This window comes from Callithrix jacchus, chromosome 9 (assembly GCF_049354715.1).
Source record: "Callithrix jacchus isolate 240 chromosome 9, calJac240_pri, whole genome shotgun sequence".
Lineage (NCBI taxonomy): Eukaryota > Metazoa > Chordata > Mammalia > Primates > Cebidae > Callithrix > Callithrix jacchus.
Genome location: NC_133510.1, coordinates 113220314 through 113239818, shown reverse-complemented (window position 1 = coordinate 113239818; position 19505 = coordinate 113220314). Strand labels below are relative to the sequence as shown.

The following is a 19505-nucleotide window of genomic DNA, read 5'->3' as shown; positions in this document are numbered from 1 at the left end:
AAACCAGCGTAAAAAAGCTGAGAATACTCAAAGTCAGAACGCCTCTCCCTCTAAAGATGATCACAGTTCCACATCAACAATGGAACAAGGCTTGATGGAGAATGAGCGCCTCCTGATGACGGAATCACTCTTCAAGGAATGGATAATAAGAAACTTCGGTGAGTTAAAAGACCATGTTGTAGCCCAACGTAAAGAAACTAGGAACTTTGAAAAAAGGTCTGATGAAATCCTATTGAGAATAGACAACTTAGAGAGGAGTATGAGTGAATTAATGGAACTGAAGAATACAATACAGGAACTCCGAGAAGTATGCACAGGTTTAAACACTCGAATTGTTCAAGCAGAAGAAGGGATATCAGAGGTCAAAGTCCAACTTAATGAAATAAAACGTGAAGAAAAGATTAGAGAAAAAAGGATAAAAAGGAATGAGCAAAGTCTCCAAGAAATGTGGGACTATGTGAAAAGACCAAATTTACGTTTGATACGTGTACCTGAATGCGACGGAGAGAATGAATCCAAGCTGGAAAATACCCTTCAGGATATTATTCAGGAAAATTTTCCTAAACTAGCAAAGCAGGTCAACATTCAACCCCAGGTAATACAGAGAACACCACATAGATATTCCTCAAGAAGAGCAACCCCAAGGCACATAATCGTTAGATTCACCAGGGTTGAAACGAAGGAGAAAATACTAAGGGCAGCCAGAGAGAAAGGTCAGGTTACCCACAAAGGCAAGCTTATCAGATTTACAGCAGATCTCTCAGCAGAAACTCTACAAGCCAGAAGAGAGTGGGGGCCAATATTCAACAACCTCAAAGAACAGAACCTTCAGCCCAGAATTTCATATCCAGCCAAACTAAGCTTCACAACTGAAGGAAAAATAAAATCTTTTATGAACAAGCAAGAACTCAGAGATTTTGTTACCACCAGGCCTGCTTTACAAGAGCTTCTGAAAGAAGCATTACACACAGAAAGAAACAACCAGTATTAGCCTTTCTAAAAATACACCAAAAAGTAAAGAGCACCAACATAAAGAATTTACACCAACGAATGGATAAAACAGCCAGTCAACATCAAATGGCAGTAACCCTAAATTTAAATTGACTAAATCCCCCAATCAAAAGACACAGCCAAAACCCAACTGCATGTTACATCCAGACCTGTTTCAAATGCAAGGATACACAAAGACTCAAAACAAAGGGATGGAGAAAGATTTACCAACCAAATGGAGAGCAAAAATAAATAATAAATAAAAAGCAGGAGTTGCAATTCTCCTATCGGATAAAATAGATTTTAAAGCAACAAAGATATAGTGGTAAAAGGATCAATGCAACAACAAAAGCTAACGATCCTAACACCCAGATACGAGACTTAGATTCAATGAGACAGAAAATTAATAAGGATATCAAGGACTTGAACTCAGATCCCGAACAAGTAAACTTAATAAATATTTATAGAGCTCTCCACTTCAAACACACAAAATATACATTCTTGTGAATACCACATCACACCTACCCATAAGTTTAAATGAAACATTGATGGGCCATTATTAATACCCAATTTTTTTCAAAATAAAGCAATATTTCCATTTACTCTCCCTCTTTCTCTTCCTCTTTCTTCCTCTCCTTTACTTATTTTTTTTTTTCTTTTATTCTCTCAAAAAAAAAGAAATCAACTTGTAAACCTCTAGATCCAGGTCGGCAATGTCTCTCTCTTTGCTTGATTTCCTTCCTTTCTTCCCTCCCTCCCTCCCTGCTTCCTCCCTTCCTTCCTTCATCCCTTTCTTCCTCCCTACCGTCCTTCTTCCCTCCCTTCCTGCCTTCCTTCCCCCCACAAAAAAAAAAAACAACAAAAAAACAAGCCCACAGAAAGGTATGAAATTACAAATCAAAAGTTTTGATGGCATGAAGGCATGTTGGTAGGATGAACAGAAAACCACCACCGGAAAGATTCTAAATTATTCTTCTTACCCTGCAGACTGACATCTGGTTTGTTGTAAGTGTACCAGTTTTGTCCGAGCAGATAACAGAAGTACAACCAAGGGTTTCCACAGACGGGAGGCTTCGAACAATGGCATTTTTCTTTGCCATTCTGCGAGTTCCAAGAGCCAGGCAGGTGGTGATGACTGCAGGCAGACCTTCAGGAATGGCTGCTACAGCCAGGGCCACTGCAATTTTAAAGTAGTAAATAGCACCTCTGATCCAGGAGCCTCCATGAACTGGGTCATTGAAGTGCCCAATATTTATGATCCAGACTGCAATGCAAATAAGGGAGATGACTTTGGAAAGCTGTTCCCCAAATTCATCTAGTTTTTGCTGAAGGGGTGTTCTCTCCTGTTCTGTTGCCACCATTTCATCCCGGATCTTGCCAATTTCAGTGTTAACTCCAGTTGCTACCACCACTCCCATAGCTTTCCCAGCAGCAATGTTTGTACCCTAGGATAGAAGTAGAGAACTGGTCACAAGATGAATGCCACATCCCAAATAAAATACTGACGCTGAATTTTGACTAGGGCACCCAGATTCTCACCACATTCTACTAGCCCTCTGCTGGCTATTGTTCAAGCAACCAGCCATACAACTGTGACAACCAGCAATGCTCCACATAGTACTTACTTACACCAGGCAGCTCTGTACTAGCCCACCTTAACTTCTATTTGAGCCTGGCTTGCAGAGGATCTTCAAGCAGTGCTCTGACCCCTCTGTGTTCTCCATTTTTTCAAACTTGTATAGTTCAACTCTAAGCATTCTCCACCTCTGACTCCCAACAACTCAACCCCTACTTTTCTCATTGTAATAGGAAAGGCAACCAGTCCCACCGGCTATTTTGAGAACCCCTACTCAAGTGCCAGGGTCCAAAAACCAAATCAAGTGTGAGCACTCTCTCCCATGCCACTTTAACTCCTAGTGTTATAACAGAAGGACATGGCTTCATTATTTTCAGTACCTCTATTTACTTACTATGGGTGGTAGTTAGGCTCTGATACAAACCCACAAATGTCCCCAACTTGAAAATCATTACAGATTCCAAACCAAAAATCCTTGCATTTCCTCACTATTCAAAAAATTTTTCACATCAACAGAAAAAGTGAAAAAGTAAAATGAACATTCATATACTTTGCACCTAAACTCACCATTATTAACGGCTTGCCACATTTGCTTCCTCTCTCTTAACACACACCTTTTTATTGTGAACCATATACAAATAGCAGCTGTCATTTACATCATTTTGAAAACACTCTTTATAGGCTAAGGCTTTTCCAAACGAATCTACTCTTCAACTATGTTTGCAGGTAAGAGTTTGAAGATGTTTGAGCTAGTCTGTTTTTTTTGGTCACCCCAAACCTGCCAATTAAAAGACACTGAAGTCACATGTTCAACAATAATATGTTACGGCCATATTCTGACAGCTAAGACTGACTATGAAAAGTGTGATTATCCTTTAGAATGATAGCCTATGAAAAACGTAACATTTGTGGACCATTCGGCTTTGGAAATGTCTCTAAATAAATTAAAAACATTTCATCAAGTACTTACAGAAAACAGCATGTTCTTTTTATCTTGGTTGACAGCTCGTGGGTCAGGGACGGGATCAGTGTGCTTGATGACAGAGACAGATTCACCTAAGCAGGTTGTAAGACAAAAAAACAGATCTCTGCAATCCACGTCAAGAAACTGGAACCTCTGATTCATGCCCACCCATTACCACTCTTGGGATACTGTCAGTGTGAGAAAAGGGCTAACGGCCCAATTCATCCAAAGGAGGTAAGCTGGAAATATTTAGCAATGTAAATTCATACCAGAGCAAACGGTGTCAGGACAAAAATGAACACAATTGCAAAATAAGTGAATTTTCAAGTACAATCCTCACTGATTACCTTTATTTTCTGGAGTAACTATTCAAGTTAATTTATTTTTCAGTAATCATTTTATACTCTGATACTGTGACTATATATTTACATATATTTGTTGTAAAGTACTTTAACGAATACTTTAACATATATACTGATCCTTTTTTTTTGGAAACAGGGATCTTGCTCTGTCATCCGGGCTGGAGTGCAATGGCACCATCATGACTCACTACAGCCTCAACTTCCCAGACTCATGCAAATCTTCCCAACTTGACTTCCTGAATAGCTGAAATTACAGACACCCGGTACCACATCGGGTTAATTTTCCTTCTATTTTTTGTTGAGATGGGGTTTTAGCATGTTGCCTAGGCTGGTTTCCAACTCATGGGCTCAAACAATTTGCCCATCTTGGCCTCTCCAAAGTGCTTGAATTACAGGTGTGTGCCACCACATCTGGCTATACTCTGAAGTAGCAATTAGCAAGTGTACTGGAAAGATCGTATGATAAATAAAGAACTATTTCTTTCTTTTTTGGAGAGGGGGGAGACAGAGTTATGCTCTGTTGCCCAGGCTGGAGTGCAGTGGCACAATCTTGGCTCACCGCAACCTCTGCCTTCCAGGTTACAGCAATTCTCCTGCCTCAGCCTCCTGAGTAGCTGGGATTACAGGTGCATGCCACCATGCAGGGCTAATTTTTGTATTTTTAGTAGAGACAGGTTTTGCTATGTTGGCCAGGCTGGTCTCAAACTCCTGACCTCAGGTGATCCACCCACCTCAGCCTCCCAAAGTGCCTGGATTACAGACGTGAGCCACTGTGCCTGGCTGATTTCAATTTAAAAATCACGTCACAGATATATAATCAGCGTCAATCTGAGTAAAATATGTCTCCAAATGTTACTTTAAGTCACAGGTAGCAAACCTCACTCTCAATATTTGACCAAAAAAATTGGTTCCACAATTTAGCCTAAAACTACATTGTGATTACTTAATGAAAGATAACATTTGAGAACCTGTATGAAGTTTAAAAAAATTTAAAGAATTTTTTTAGTTTTTTATTATAGGCAAGGCGCAGTGGCTTATGTCTGTAATCCCAGCACTTTGGGAGACTGGAGGCGGGCTGATCACTTCAGGTTAGATCAAGACCAGTATGACCAACATGGAGAAACCCCGTCTCTTCTAAATAAAATACAATTAGCTGGCGTGGTGGTACGCGCCTGTAATTCCAACTACTCAGGAGGCTGAGGCATGAGAATCACTTGAACCCCAGAAACAGAGGTTGCACCAAGCCAAGATCGTGTCACTGCATTCTAGCCTGGGCAACAGAGTGAGACTCTGTCTCCAAAAAAACAAAAAGTTTTTCATTATAGACTGGGTCTCACTATTTGCTGTTCTCAAACTCTTGAGCCTACTGCCTCAGCCTCCCTAAGTGCTGAGATTACAGGCGTGAGCCACTAGTAGTTTTTGTTTGTTTTTTAGTAGCGTGAAAATGGAAAAGGAAGTTTTTAAATGGCAACTACCTCATTAGGGCACACTATGAGTTCACACATATAACCCAACCATTTCCCCAACATTTTAAGGCTTAATTGGCCTTCAGCTTGTTGCAGCTAATGGGAGTTTTAATAAGTAAGCTATTTATAAAGATACAATACCAAAAAAAAAAAAAAGAGAGTCGAGGTGACATCACTATCTCCATGACATTAGTTGCTTTCCAAAACTGATAATCAGATAAATCTTGATAGCCTTTAGACTTTATATTTACTATTTAATTCAGGTTAGCACTGTATTTAAAGTTAATTCTTCTGACAACCTTACTTCCAGTTAGTATGAACCTTCTACCCTACATTGTGCCTTTATAACACAAAAACAGGAAAATGTTTCAAACAATTGTACAAACTCCAGGTAGTACAACTTTCACCTCTTATAGGGGTTAACTTTTGTTAATTGTGTATTTGGATATTGTAAAGATTGATGAAAAATTAGCATTCCTCCAATGAAAAAAATTATAGGACTAAAGTCTATTTTCCTTGCCTGCAAAAAGAACATTGAATAAGTAATTTGCTTTTCACAAAACAGACAATTCAACCTTAAGATTATGACCTATGATAATGATTAATTTTTTTTGGAGGTGGGGGAAGACAGAGTCTTGCTCTGTTGTCCAGGCTGGAATGCAGTGGCACAAGCATGGATCACTATACCCTTGACCTGGGCACAAGTGATCCTTTCACCACAGCCTCCTGAAGTAGCTGGGATTACAGGTGTGCATCACCACACCTGGCTAATCTTTGTATTTTTTTAGAGACAGGTTTTTGCTATGTTGCCCGGGCTGGTCTTTCACTCCTGGGCTTAAGCCATCTGCCCACCTCAGTCTCCCAAAGGGCTGGAATTACAGGCGTGAACCACCGTGCCCAGCCACTTTTTGTTTTTAAAGCATATCTTTAAAATCATATAGGCAGCCGGGTGTAGTGGTTCACACCTATAACCCAGCAGTTTGGGAAGCCAAGGCAGGTGGATCACCTGAGATCAGCAGTTCAAGACCAGCCTGACATAAGGTAAAACCCTGTCTCTACTAAAAATACAAAATTAGCCAGCTGTGGTGGCAGGCACCTGTAGTCCCAGCTACTCAGGAGGCTGACACAGGAGAACTGTTTGAAACTGGGAGGTGGAGGTTGCAGTGATCCGAAATTGCACCAGTGCACTCCAGCCTGGGCGATGAAACAAGACTCTGTCTCAAAAAAAATTAAAAAGAAAAGAAAAAAGAACACACCATATTGGCAAAAAGCATAACTGATAAAGCACTACGAAATAAATACCTTAGAGAGGAGTAAGATGGGAAACCTTAAAGGGACAGTGAAGCAAGAGCCAACTCTACTGGCAATGGAGATATGAAAGGGTCAGTCTTCAGAAATTCAATGACCTTCTAATATATCATACTTACCTGTGAGAATCGACTGGTCAACTCTTAGTGTGGTAGATTTGATGGAAGTTAATCTTATATCAGCAGGAACTTTGTCACCAACTAATTAGGGGGGGAAAAAAAGGCAGCTAAAATGAGTAACTTTTACAACCATGTTACCTAAAAATAAATATCTCAAACCAAACTCAATCTTTAAAGAAAATAAATGATCTGCATTTAACACAAATATATAAAATTCTGTTAAAGCAAGCAAAGTGACAAACTTATCTCAGGGTCATAAAAACTTTGGATAGATTCAAGATTTGAATTAGGAAGGAATAGAATGAAGCTTAAGGAAACCTAACTATACATTATTCTAAAAAGTTTGGCTCTGTATCTTCAGACAGGCCTTCAAGCTTTCACTTTAAAGAATACTCTCCTAGTTAGCAATATTAAGTAACATATTTTCTAAGACTTACTACTTATATACAAGGCACAGCAAAGAGAATCAAGTTGTATATGCCATGATTCATTCCATCAAAAAGGCTAAGTTATTGTGAACAGGAAGCAAATGGCTCCCTTTAAAAAGATATTCAATTAACAACACACATGGCAAATGTAAAATAAAACTACACAATAACACCACTTTTTTTTTTTTTTTTGAGACAAGTTCTTGCTCTGCCACCTAGGCTGTAGAGAACAGTGGGGTGATCACAGCTCACTGCACCCTTGACCTCCCACTTCAGCTTCCCAAGTAGTGAGGACTATATTTGCACAGCACCACACCTAGCTAACTTTTTTTGGGTGGGGGAGGAATGGGAGGAAGGGTAGAGACAGGGGCTCAAGCGATCCCCTCACCTTGGCCTCCCAAAGTGTTGGGATTACAGGCATGAGTCACCACACCCAGCCAGAAATGCCATTTTTAAAAACTGTCAATTTTATAACTGAATTGAACCTAAAAGAAAAAAAAGGAAAAAAAAAAACTGTCAATTTGACAACAAGAGTTGAGAAAATACACCTGGTCATCAAGGATGTATAGAAAGAGGGATTTTACACAGCATGACCATAAGCTCTGGAAGTCTTGCAGTTTTAATCAGTTAAAAAAAGCAGAGGTATAAATCACTGGAGGCAACTCATCCAGTGCATGTGCTGAAGATTAACAAAAATTCTGTCAGTGCACTGCTGACAAAGGACAAACACTGAATGTATATGATGTAACTAGGCATACATACTATGTTAACAACAGCTGCAAACTCTGGGGGACAAATTGTAATACATACCAAAATTGTGCAGCATAATCTTTTTTTTTTTTCCTTTGAGACTGAGTCTCGCTCTGTCACCCAGGCTGGAGTGCAATGGCGTGATCCTGGCACACTGCAACCTCTGACTCCCCGGTACAAGCGATACTCCTGCCTCAGCCTCCCAAGTAGCTGGGATTATAGACGTGAGCCACTGGGCCTGGCCACAGCATAATCTTTTTATACCGCGGAAGAATTCATTCTACAGATATGTTCGTACAACATGCAATCAATTCATACTATATAAAATGACAACTTCCTCTAAAATATACTGTACATTAAGTGGGGGACAAACAAGATGTGAAACATCATCATCATGTGCATGGGGCTACCAATGGCATAAACACCTCTGGGAAGGTGTAGCAAACTAGTAACACTGGGCAGCTGGGGCATATACCCTTGATATCTTTTGAAGTACCAATTAAATGAATAAACCTCTTGCATAACCTGAAGATCTTTAAGTCAACTGAGTCTTCTTTCCTAGGCCAACAAGTTCCTTTAATAGCTCTTAAAGGACCCAAATCTCAGCCCCTTTCCTTGATGTGTATTTAAAAACAATGCCACAACATAACCTTAGTAACAGATAGTCATGTACCTTGAGAATACTGCCCAGCCCCCTGCTGGTATTAAAATATTGCCAAATGCGTGCACAATCACACGATGCAGCTGGACATTAAAACAGCTGTCTGTTAATCCCAACACTGGGTGAGGCGGGAGGATCACTTGAGGCCAGGAGTTCGAGACCAGCCTGGTCAAGATGGCAAAAACCCATCTCTACTAAAAATACAAAAAGTTAGCTGGGCATGGTGGTGTGTGACTGTAGTCTTAGCTACTCAGACAGTTGCAGTGAGCTGAGTTCACACCACTGCACTCCAGCCTTAGAGACAGAACAACACTCTGTCTCAAAACAACAACAACAAAACAGCTGTCTGTGACTTCCTGAAAGATAATTAAGGTGGCTTTTTATTGAAGACACATAAATCCAAATTGGTTTTAAAAATCTGCCACAGGTTGGGCATGGTGGCTTAGGCCTATAATCCCAGCACTTTGGAAGGCCGAGGCAGGCAGATCACCTGAGTTTAGAAGTTTGAGACCGGCCTTGGACAAGGTGGTGAAATCCTGTTTCTAATAAAAATACAAAAATTAGCTGGGCATGGTGGTGGGTGCCTGTAATCCCAGCTACTTGGGAGGCTGAAGCAGGAGAATCGCTTGAACCCGGGAAGCAGAGGTTGGAGTGAGCCGAAGGTGCACCACTGCACCTTGGTAACAGAGTGAGCCTGGGTAACAGAGTGAGACTCCGTCTCAAAAACAAACAACAAACAAAAAACCTGCCATATTCTAGTATTCTCTTAGCTAGAAGGACCATCAAATCATCTTGACCAAACAATGTCCTCTTCATTTTATGCACAGGAACTCAGGCTAGGAAGTAAAAAGAGCCTTCTCCAAGGAAGTTCAATTAATGAAAACCTTTATTTAACTTGCTGTGTGACTGTTACATTCCTTTTGTTGGTTTTAGAGTCAATTTAGGGTTGACTCTACTAGGAAAACAGGTTCTCTTAGAGTCAAAACGTCCATGAAAGTAAAGGTCCACTGAATACTATTCAAGTGAAGACAAAACAATTTCCCTTTGTCCGGAGAGGCTTCTGTGAATTTCAGACACAGGATTTTGTGCATGAAGAGCAGGCAAGACTGTCTGATGATCACATCCAGTAACATTTCCCTGGTGAGGCATGTCAATGCCCTTAGGGCAAGTGGTAGTGGAAAATTCTTATTCTTGCCAAGGGGATGCTGTGCAATTTTTTTCTTCCAAATGTTTTTCTCTGACTCTTTGGGTGGAGGCAGGTATAATAAAAGAATAAACTCTGAACTACCTTCCAACTGTTTTACATCTAACACCTTTCAAATCCAGCTCTTGAAAATCCACAGCTCTTTAATTTGCTATTACAATAAAGATTTCCAATCTGAACAAAATCCTCAGAGTACACTTGAAGTTAGGTTACCAAGAGTGCAAGTAAGAGTTCATTAAATTATTAGTCTGCCACATTTTAGAACTCAATGTAAGTGTTCTTTACCTTACAGGTAGTGTTTATAAGCCATGATACTAAACATTATTTATACTACTTGTTACATATAAATACTGATGGTTAAAACTAGCATTATATTACATAGAAATACTGATGGGCATGGTGGCTCACGCCTGTAATCCCAGCACTTAGAAAGGCTGAGGCGGGCGAAACACTTGAGGTCAGGAGTTCAAGACCAGCCTGGCCAACAGGATGAACCTCTGTCTCTACTAAAAATATAAAAATTAGGCGGGTAGATAGGAGCATAATAAATAAATAAATAAGTAAATTAGGTCATGCGCAGTGGCTCATGCCTGTAATCCCAGCACTTTGGGAGGCTGAGATGGGTGGATCACAAGGTCAAGAGATCAAGATCATCCTGGCCAACATAGTGAAACCCAGCGTCTACTAAAAATACAAAAATTAAGCTGGGCGCAGTGGCTCACGAGGTCAAGAGATCGAGATCATCCTGGTCAACATGGTGAAACCCCATCTCTACTAAAAATACATAAAATTAGCTGGGCATGGTGGCGCGTGCCTGTAATCCCAGCTACTCGGGAGGCTGAGGCAGGAGAATTGCCTGAACCCAGGAGGCGGAGGCTGCGGTGAGCCGAGATCGCACCATTGCACTCCAGCCTGGGTAACAAGAGCGAAACTCTGTCTCAAAAAAAAAAAAAAAAATTTAGCTGAGTGTGGTGGCATGCGCCTGTAGTCTCAGCTACTCGGGAGGCTGAGACAGGAAAATTTGTTTGAATGCAGGAAGTGGAGGTTGCAGTGAGCTGAGATCATGCTCCTGCACTCTAGCCTGGTGACAGAGCAAGACTCCATCTCAAAAAAAAAAAAAAAAAAAAAAAAAAAAAAAAAATTAGCTGGGCATGGTGGTGAGTGCCTGGAATCCCAGCTACCTGGGGGATGGAGGCTGCAGTGAGCCGAGATTGTACCACTTCACTCCAGCCTGGTGACAGAGTGAGACTCCATCTCAAAAAAAACAACAACAAAAACCACACACACACCCCCACAACTTTTTATTAATCAATTGTTATGTATGCATTTAGAAAACCTAATTTATTGTGGCAAATTCCAAATTATTAAAATTTTTATAAGAAAAACACTACGTAAAACTAGAAATCACCTTCTAAATACCACTACTGTTTTTCAATCTAAATGGCTCCTAGGAAAAGCAAGCCTTAACAGAACTACCCTAAACTACTTAAACATTTAACTGTGACTCAAACATTTTTTCCAATTTGAATCATAAATTTTGTAGTTTTTAACAGAACGAATGAAATTCTTCATGAGAAGCTCTAGAGTACTTCAAACTACTTCCAGGCTTCACGGTGAACAGGGAAGGAACATTACACAATGCCATAGTATATTACTATGGTTTGCTCCCAATCTGTTTCTTAGACAGCACTGAATTTAAAATGACAAATGTGATCTCCTCAACAGCTTCTTTGGCATCCCAACCTGGGCTTATAACAGCCTCCACGACCCAAGTGGTGTCTGCCTCTCACCCTCTCACCTCCCTCTAAGCGTCACACACTATGCTCTCTAGTTCCTCCAACTTCTTTCTGGGACTTCACATACCCTTTCTTTTCCCACAAATAGTAAGGCTTTCCTGTAACTCCCAGATTAGGCTGGCATCCCTCATTATGTGCCCACAGAGCATCCTGTCTTTTCCTTATACTCGCATTGTTTTGATGTATCTTCCCCACTAAAACCAAAAGCTCCATAAAGGCAGAGTCACTCAGACATCACTGATTTTCTAGCCCTACCACAATACCTGGCACACAGTCAATGTCAAATAAAATATCTGTCAATGAGTAAAGTACTTGGCACACATATTTCCAGTAGTATACATGTATCAAAAGACTTCTGATTACCAAGTTGAAGAACATCACAAAGCTAGAAACAATTAAAAAAAAAAACAGGGTCCAAAAAAATCTCTGCTTGGAGCTAACTGAGGTTCAATAATGATAATTGCTTAAATTCTACATTCAGACTAAAACCAAAATAATCTATGCTAGTAAAGGTCTAGAAATTTAAGAATGGGGGGATGGGATGAACACATGAGAAAGACTGTGGTTTTAGCCCGTAGAGTAATTAAGGCTGCCAAAGAAGTTTCCTTAAACCATCAGAAGACAAAAAGCATTGAATGACAACCATTTACATAAATGCATTCAATCTGAGTACCAAAGAGAACTACCAAGATGGTAAGTGTTTGAAACACCTGAAAGAGCAAAGACTAACTTGGAAATAAATTTAATTTTACTTTACACTTTTTACTTTACTTTTTGAGATGGAGACTAGCTTTGTTGCCCAAGCTGGAGTGCAGTAGCATGATCTCGGCTCACTGTAACCTCCACCTCGCAGGTTTGAGCTTTTTTCCTACCTCAGCCTCCCAAGTAGCTAGGGATTACAGGCACCCACCACCATGCCTGGTTATTTTTCTTTTTTTTTTGAGATGGAGTCTTGCTCTGTTGCCCAGGCTGCAGTGCAGTGGCACAATCTCGGCTCACTGCAACCCCTGCCTCCCAGGTTCAAGAGATTCTCCTGCCTTAGCCTCCCGAGTAGCTGGGACTACAGGCACATTCCACTGCACCCAAAATTTTTCTATTTTTAGTAGAGACAAGGTTTCACTATGTTGGCCAGGCTGGTTTCGAACTCCCAACCTCAAGTGATCTGCCCGCCTCAGGCCTCCCAAAGTGTTGGGATTACAGATGTGAGCCACTGTGTCTGATCGAAAATAAAAATTTTAGGATATGCTATACTGCTAACATTTGACAGTCCTTGTACTGCCACAAACTGCCACATGCTCCTGGGTAAGTTACAAACTCTGAGTTTTAGTCTTCTGATCCCCTAAAATAAGGCTTCATAAGCTCCCTCTCCAGATCTAAACAGGTGATAGATAAATCAGATTTCAAAGTGGCCCCAAATTAAGAAGCTAACATATAGAACAGACAAAATTTTAGCTCATAAGGAATATTTTATAATTAACTAAAAAATGGCATAGGTGGTCATTAAGCAGGCAAGTTTCTAGATACTAGAATTATAGGGGGCAGAAAGGTAACCAACTCATTAGATGTTGCAGAGGCAACCATACACTAAGCAAGGTTAGAGTAAGTACACAATATCCGGCATAACCTACCAAGAGAGACTTTTATCATGAAAGAAAAATGTGCATTTAAAGTGTCAAACCCCCTTCCTCAAATATACATAAAGTTGTTAACAATATATCTTCTGGACATCTCTTTATGTGTAACATTTACTAAAACTTCACTAAAACAAAATCTGACCTTTTACAGTAGTATATACACACACCTATCTCATTTTTAAAAGTGGCTGCATAGTAACAGTAACCAGTAAAATTTTGAGAGTATTATTTCTATAGCAGGTACTGCTGGAAGGGCTTTACAGGTTACTAATTCAGTCTTCACAACCCTAAGGAAGGCTCTATTATTTCACTCCCTGCCTGTTTATAGATGAGAAAAATGAAGCACTATAAGGAAAATAAGGTACTCGTTCAAGGACATAGTATTTCACAACCATACCATCAACTAAATGAATCAGCCTCCAGTTTTAAGGCTATCTAGTTCTTTGTAACATTTCCTTTTACAATGTTACAGGGTTAACATCTTTGTCTATATCTTTTGTTTGTTTGAGACAAAGTCTTGCTCTTGTCGCCCAGGCTGGATCTCTGGAGATCTGGCACAATCTCAGCTCACTGCAACTTCCACCTCCTGGACTCAAGTGATTCTTTTGCCTCAGCCACGTAAGTAGCTGGCATTATAGGTTCCTGCCACCATGCCTGGCTAATTTTTGTAATTTTAGTAGAGACAGGGTTTCACCATGTTGGCTAGGCAGGTCTCAAACTTCTGACCTCAGGTGATCCACCCACCTCGGCCTCCCAAAGTGCTGGCATTATAGGCGTGAGCCACTGTGCCCAGCCTTGTCTATATCTTTTACCTTTGTATACAAATATATACTCCCACCAAGTTTATGTCCCTGGTATTTCCCCATACTCTCAATTTTGAATTTTTCTGGGACCAGTAATGCCAAGCCCTTCATTTTTCAAAAGTTCCATTATCTTCAATATTAAAGTTGGTCATAGTTAAATATGCCCATCTAGGTGGTTTTGCGTTAATGCTTAGGAAAGGTGGTTCCCAAACCACACAGTTTCTTCACCTTTTCCCAAAATCTGCACCTCAGTAGAAAGAATGAAAAGGCTGGAACTTCCTGGTACTATGACTACCACTGAATCATGGGGAGTGGAGAGGAGGTGATTACAGGAAATTAGGAAAGGCCAGTCCCATGAAAATCAAGTCAGGCTTCAAGATTAACTGGCCTATCATGGTCTGAAGGTTGGGGGGAAATCTCATTTCTCACAGTTCTTAATGTCTTAGCTATTCTGACAGTGCTCAGGAGCTCTAGGTCTCAAAAACTGCTTCTAATCCATCAATGCTGATTTTTTAGACTATTTTGCTCTTCTGCTTATACATTTTCTAGACTAATAATCTATATCTTGGCTTTGAAAACAGAGATACACCTTCCAGGATTTACAGAGCAACAATAATTTTTTATTTTGAAACAGTCTCACTCTGTCACTCAGGCTGGAGTGCAGTTGTGCAATCTTGGCTCACTGCTGGCTCCAACTCCTGTGTTCAAGTGATCCTTGTGCTTCAGCCACCCGAGTAGCTGGGATTACAGGCACCTGCCACCACACCTGGCTAATTTTTTTTTAGTGAACATGAGATTTCATCATTTTGGCCAGGCTGGTCTCAAACTCCTGGGCCCAAATTATCTGCCCACCTCAGCCTCTCAAACTGCTAGGATCACAGGCATGAGCCACCAAACTTGGCCTGAACTTCAGTTTTTAAAACCAAATAGCTAGAATCCTGAGGTGGACTTTCTGAGGACAACGGCAAATGAACCTCTTGAAGTTGCATACAAGATTTTCAATATGTGTTTTTGGGAAGAAAAGTCCATAAATTTCATTACTTCTCAAAGGGACTGTGATCTAGAAATGACCAAGATCTGCTCTAGAGGCTTGCTACTCAAAGCATCATTGACCTGGGAGCTTGCTAGAAATGCAGAATAATCAGGCCCCATTTCAGATGGAACCAATCAAAATGTGCATTTTAACAAAACCCCCAGGTAATTTCTATGCACATAAAATTACAGAAACATTGTTCTAAGCAACGTGCCAAATCTTGAGGCTCCCCACCTCCCACCTTTTTTTTGGAGAGACAGGGTTTTACACTTGTCATCCAGGCTGCAGCGCAGTGGCATAATCACAGTTCACTGCAGCCTCAACCTCCTGGACTCAAGCCATCTTCCCCCACCTCAGCCTTCTGAGTACCTAGGACTACAGGTACACACTACCACACCCTGCTAACTTGTTTTTTTTTTTTTTTTTTTTTTGAGACAAGGTCTCATTCTGTCACCCAGGCTGGAGTGCAGTAGCGCAATCTTGGCTCACTGCAGCCTTGACCTCCCAGGCTCAAGTGATCCTCCCACCTCAGCCTCCTGAGAAGCAAGGACTACAGGAGCATCCACCATGCCCAGCAAATTTTCATTTTTTGTAGAGACGAGGTCTCGTTATGTTGCCCAGGCTGATCTCAAACTCCTCAGTTCAAGTGAACCTCCTGCTTCAGCCTCTCAAAGTGCTGGCATGAGCCACGGCGCCTGGCATCACTGTGGTAGCTTTAAAAACCTTTTTGTAGAGACAAGGTCTTACTATGTTGCCCAGGCTGGACTCAAACTCCTGGGTTCAAGTGATCCTCCTGCTGCAGCCTCCTGAAGTGCTAGGATTACAGGGATAAGCCACTTCAAAAAAAAATTTTTTTTTATATTTTACAAAAGACTTTGCTACAGAATTGTTGTGGCCCACAAAGCCCAAAATATCAGCTTGACCCTGTAACTCACACCTGTAATTCCAGCTTTTTTTTTTTTTAATGGAGTCTCACTCTGTCATCCAGGATGGAGTGCAGTGGCGTGATATCAGCTCACTGCAACCTCCACCCCTGCCCCAGGTTCAAGCAATTCTCCTGCCTCAGGTTCCCGAGTAGCTGGGATTATTTTTAGAGACAGGGCTTCACCACCTTGGCCAGGCTGGTTTTGAACTCCTGACCTTGTGATCCACCCACCTTGGCCTTCCAAAGTGTTGGGATTACAGGCAAGAGCCACTGTGCCCAGCCAATCCCAGCATTTTTGAGAGGCGAAGGCAGGAGGATCACCTGAGGCCAGAAGTCCAAGACCAGCCTGAGTGACACAGTGAGACCTTGTCTCTGCAAATGAACAAAATAACCAATCCACAAAAACAGTATGTCAACTCCTCGGCTCTACAGTACAGAACTGACTACTCTGCTTTCTGTTAAAGAGCATTTAATGTTTGCTAAATGTTTAAAGCCAGTCAGTTCCAATCCCAACAGCTTTCTAAAAGCAAAAAAAAAAAGTCCACATGGACTCATGGCCATTCTATATAAATCACACTTTTTTTAGAGCCAGAAAGCTCCTTAAAACAGCACTCCAATTACCTAATTCTGCAGAGGTTAATGTACATTGTCCAATGTCGTGCAGAACTAGGATCATAATCCAGGTTCTTACATAAATCCAGTCATCTATTTCACAACTCTGCCTTTTACTCAACTACTTGGAAAGAAAGCAGTTTATACTTGTTACTAAATCTCAGTACTGCATGTTGACTGTCTGAAGTGAAAGTTTCCTTCCTTTAAATTGCTGTCAAGTTTAAGAATCATTGTTTTTATTCCCGAGTAAATCTTGAAATTGCTGGCACCACTGTTGGCTATTCAGTCTTCATTTTAGGAAATAAAATAATCAATTTCTGTACAAATGCTAAAGCACATGCAATTTTATGTTAAGATCATGGTACTTCCATTACTTATATATATAATCTTAATAATAGATGAGCTGCTCCAGAGTATACTACAGGATGGAAGTCATGTGAGGATATTTATTTCTTAGTGCTATTCATCAGTGCTGGGTTACCAAGATACATGAAGTTTGTTTAAAACAACCCTGAAGACAGTGCTCTTGAGAAGTCAATAAATAACCCCTGGACCCCCAAAATTCTAAAATTAAGACTTCTGGCCCAGAATGGTGGCTCATGCCTGTAATCCCAATACTTTGGGAGGCTGAGGCAAGAGAATCCCTTGAGCCCAGGAGTTTGAGACTAGCCTGGGTAACATAGGGAGACCTTGTCTCAAAAACAACCACCACCACCACCACCACCCAAAAAACAAAACCAAACCCAAAACCCAAAACCAAAACCAAAAATCCATGGCCAGGCAGATCACTTGAGGTCAGGAGTTCGAGACCAGCCTGGCCAACATGGTAAAATCTTGTATCTACTTAAAAAAAACAAAAAACAAAACAAAACAAATGACCTATGGCTATTATAGGCTGACTCACTTTCATAATGTCAGCAGATAATACAGAAAGCTTAAAAACAATGATGTTCATTTCTTATAAGATTGGGTATAACTTTACTACTTGTGGTTTCCATTCATCCAGAGAAATATTTTCCTGGTGTTAAGATAATGTAAAATTACTGTGGCTTCATAAGCTGTGAACGTGTGGGTCATTTTTCTTTTGAGACAGGGTCTCCCTCTGTTCCCCATGATAGAGTGGTGCATAATTTCGGCTCACTGTAGCCTCAACCTCCTGGGCTCAGGTGATCCTCCCACCTCAGCTTTCCGAGTAGTTGGGACTACACAGGTGCACGCCACCACGCCCAGCTAATTTTTGTATTTTTTGTTGAGATGGGGTTTTACCACGTTACCCAGGCTGGTTTTGAACTCCTGTAATCAAGCAATCTGCATGCCTTAGCCTCCTCCAAAGTGCTAGGATTACAGGTATGAGCCACTGAGCCCAGCCTAAGTATGGGTTATTTTCTCCGTGTTTTTACTTGCCATATCAATTTCATTAAGCTCTTGTGTTCTAGATACTTAAGATTAACGTAAGCATTTGCTAAGTATGCTTACCCAATTTCTCTTCAGAATGATTAGCTGGTATAGCAACATCTAAAATTTAGTTTCCTGGCTGGGCGTGGTGGCTCACGCCTGTAATCCCAGCACTTTGGAAGGTTGAGGCAGTCGGATCAGGAGGTCAGGAGTTCGAGACCAGCCTGGCCAACATGGTGAAAGCCCATCTCCACTAAAAATACAAAAATTAGCTAGGCATGGCGGTGTGTGCCTGTAATCCCATTACTCGGGAGGCTGAGGCAGGAGAATCACTTGAACCCAGGAGGCAGAGGTTTCAGTGAGTTGAGATCACACCACTGTACTCCAGCCTGGGCAAGAACAAAACTCCATCTCAAAACAAAAACAAAACAAAACAGAAAAAAAAAAAGAAAAAAATTAGTTTCCCTAACTCTCTCTCCATATTTCCCTCAAAAAACCATGTATTCCAGTTTAGTCTTCAGAAAGTTCACCCAGAACCATCCTACCAGATATCCTCCAAAAGCTAACAATCTTATATTCAGGAGATGACTCTTACATTCCGAACAGCGACTACAGAAAGGTCTGTTCCTTTCTGCAAATATCAAAATAGTTATAAGTCAGTACCTGTTTTTGTTTTCAGCTTCAAAATAATTTATAACATTCTCCAGTTTTCCAATACATATGAAAGACCCCTTCACATCCAACTTCATAATGTAAACGAAAGCATAAAAGTCATCATGTCTAAAAAGCACAATTCATGCCATTTATCCTTTCAGGCTATGTTAAAACTTCAAATGACAAGAAAAAATATAGAATTAAAGTTCACTGTATAATTTTCAGAGAACTGAATTATTGGGCTAAATGCTAAACTGCACAGTCAATTTGATTACTAACCCTAAGTCTCAACATATATAGTCTTAATAAAATAAGACTATTTATCTGGCACAGATTACGTAGTCATGGTATGCTTTTCCAAAATGTTCCAAATAGTAATTATAAATGCCTTAGAATTACATCTTATCCAATGCAATGACCTGCTGGTCCTAGTAACCCAGCCAGCTATCATTTCTAATTAGGATGTAAGTTTACCATGAAAGGTCAACAGAGCATACAGAGCATACGGAGTATACTGACCAACAGAGCATACTGACAACCTCATATTAAAATTATAACTAGGCTTCCTCAACATGTGGAGGGCACCCACCTGTGAGACCCACACCTATGTCATATTTCACATTCAAGGACTGGACGTTTTCCCCCTAAGATCAGTAAGACAAGGATGTCTGTTCTTGGTACTTCAATACTGTATTGGAGATTCTAACCAGGGCAATTAGGCAAGAAATAAAGGGCATCCAGACTGGAAAGAAGTAAAAACATTTTCATTTGCAAATGTATGATCTTGTATACAGAAAATCCTAAGGAACCCCATGGAAACTATTA

The 19505-nt window shown here is 40.7% G+C and overlaps 1 protein-coding gene across 12 annotated transcripts in view; it reads right to left on the bottom strand.

Annotated features, from left to right (window-relative positions):
• The window catches only part of ATP2A2 (ATPase sarcoplasmic/endoplasmic reticulum Ca2+ transporting 2), a 74550-nt gene that overhangs the window by 26410 nt on the left and 28635 nt on the right, over window positions 1-19505 (bottom strand). For all 12 annotated transcript variants that reach the window (XR_013522106.1, XR_013522107.1, XM_009004608.4 and 9 more), the window contains 3 exons: window positions 6786-6866; window positions 3537-3622; window positions 1971-2435 (listed from right to left, as the gene is read on the bottom strand). Coding sequence is in view for 10 of the 12 variants with exons in the window: in XM_009004608.4 (XP_009002856.1) it covers window positions 1971-2435; window positions 3537-3622; window positions 6786-6866 (632 nt within the window). In the remaining 2 variants the exon portion in view is untranslated. The remainder of the gene's footprint in view (window positions 1-1970; window positions 2436-3536; window positions 3623-6785; window positions 6867-19505) is intronic.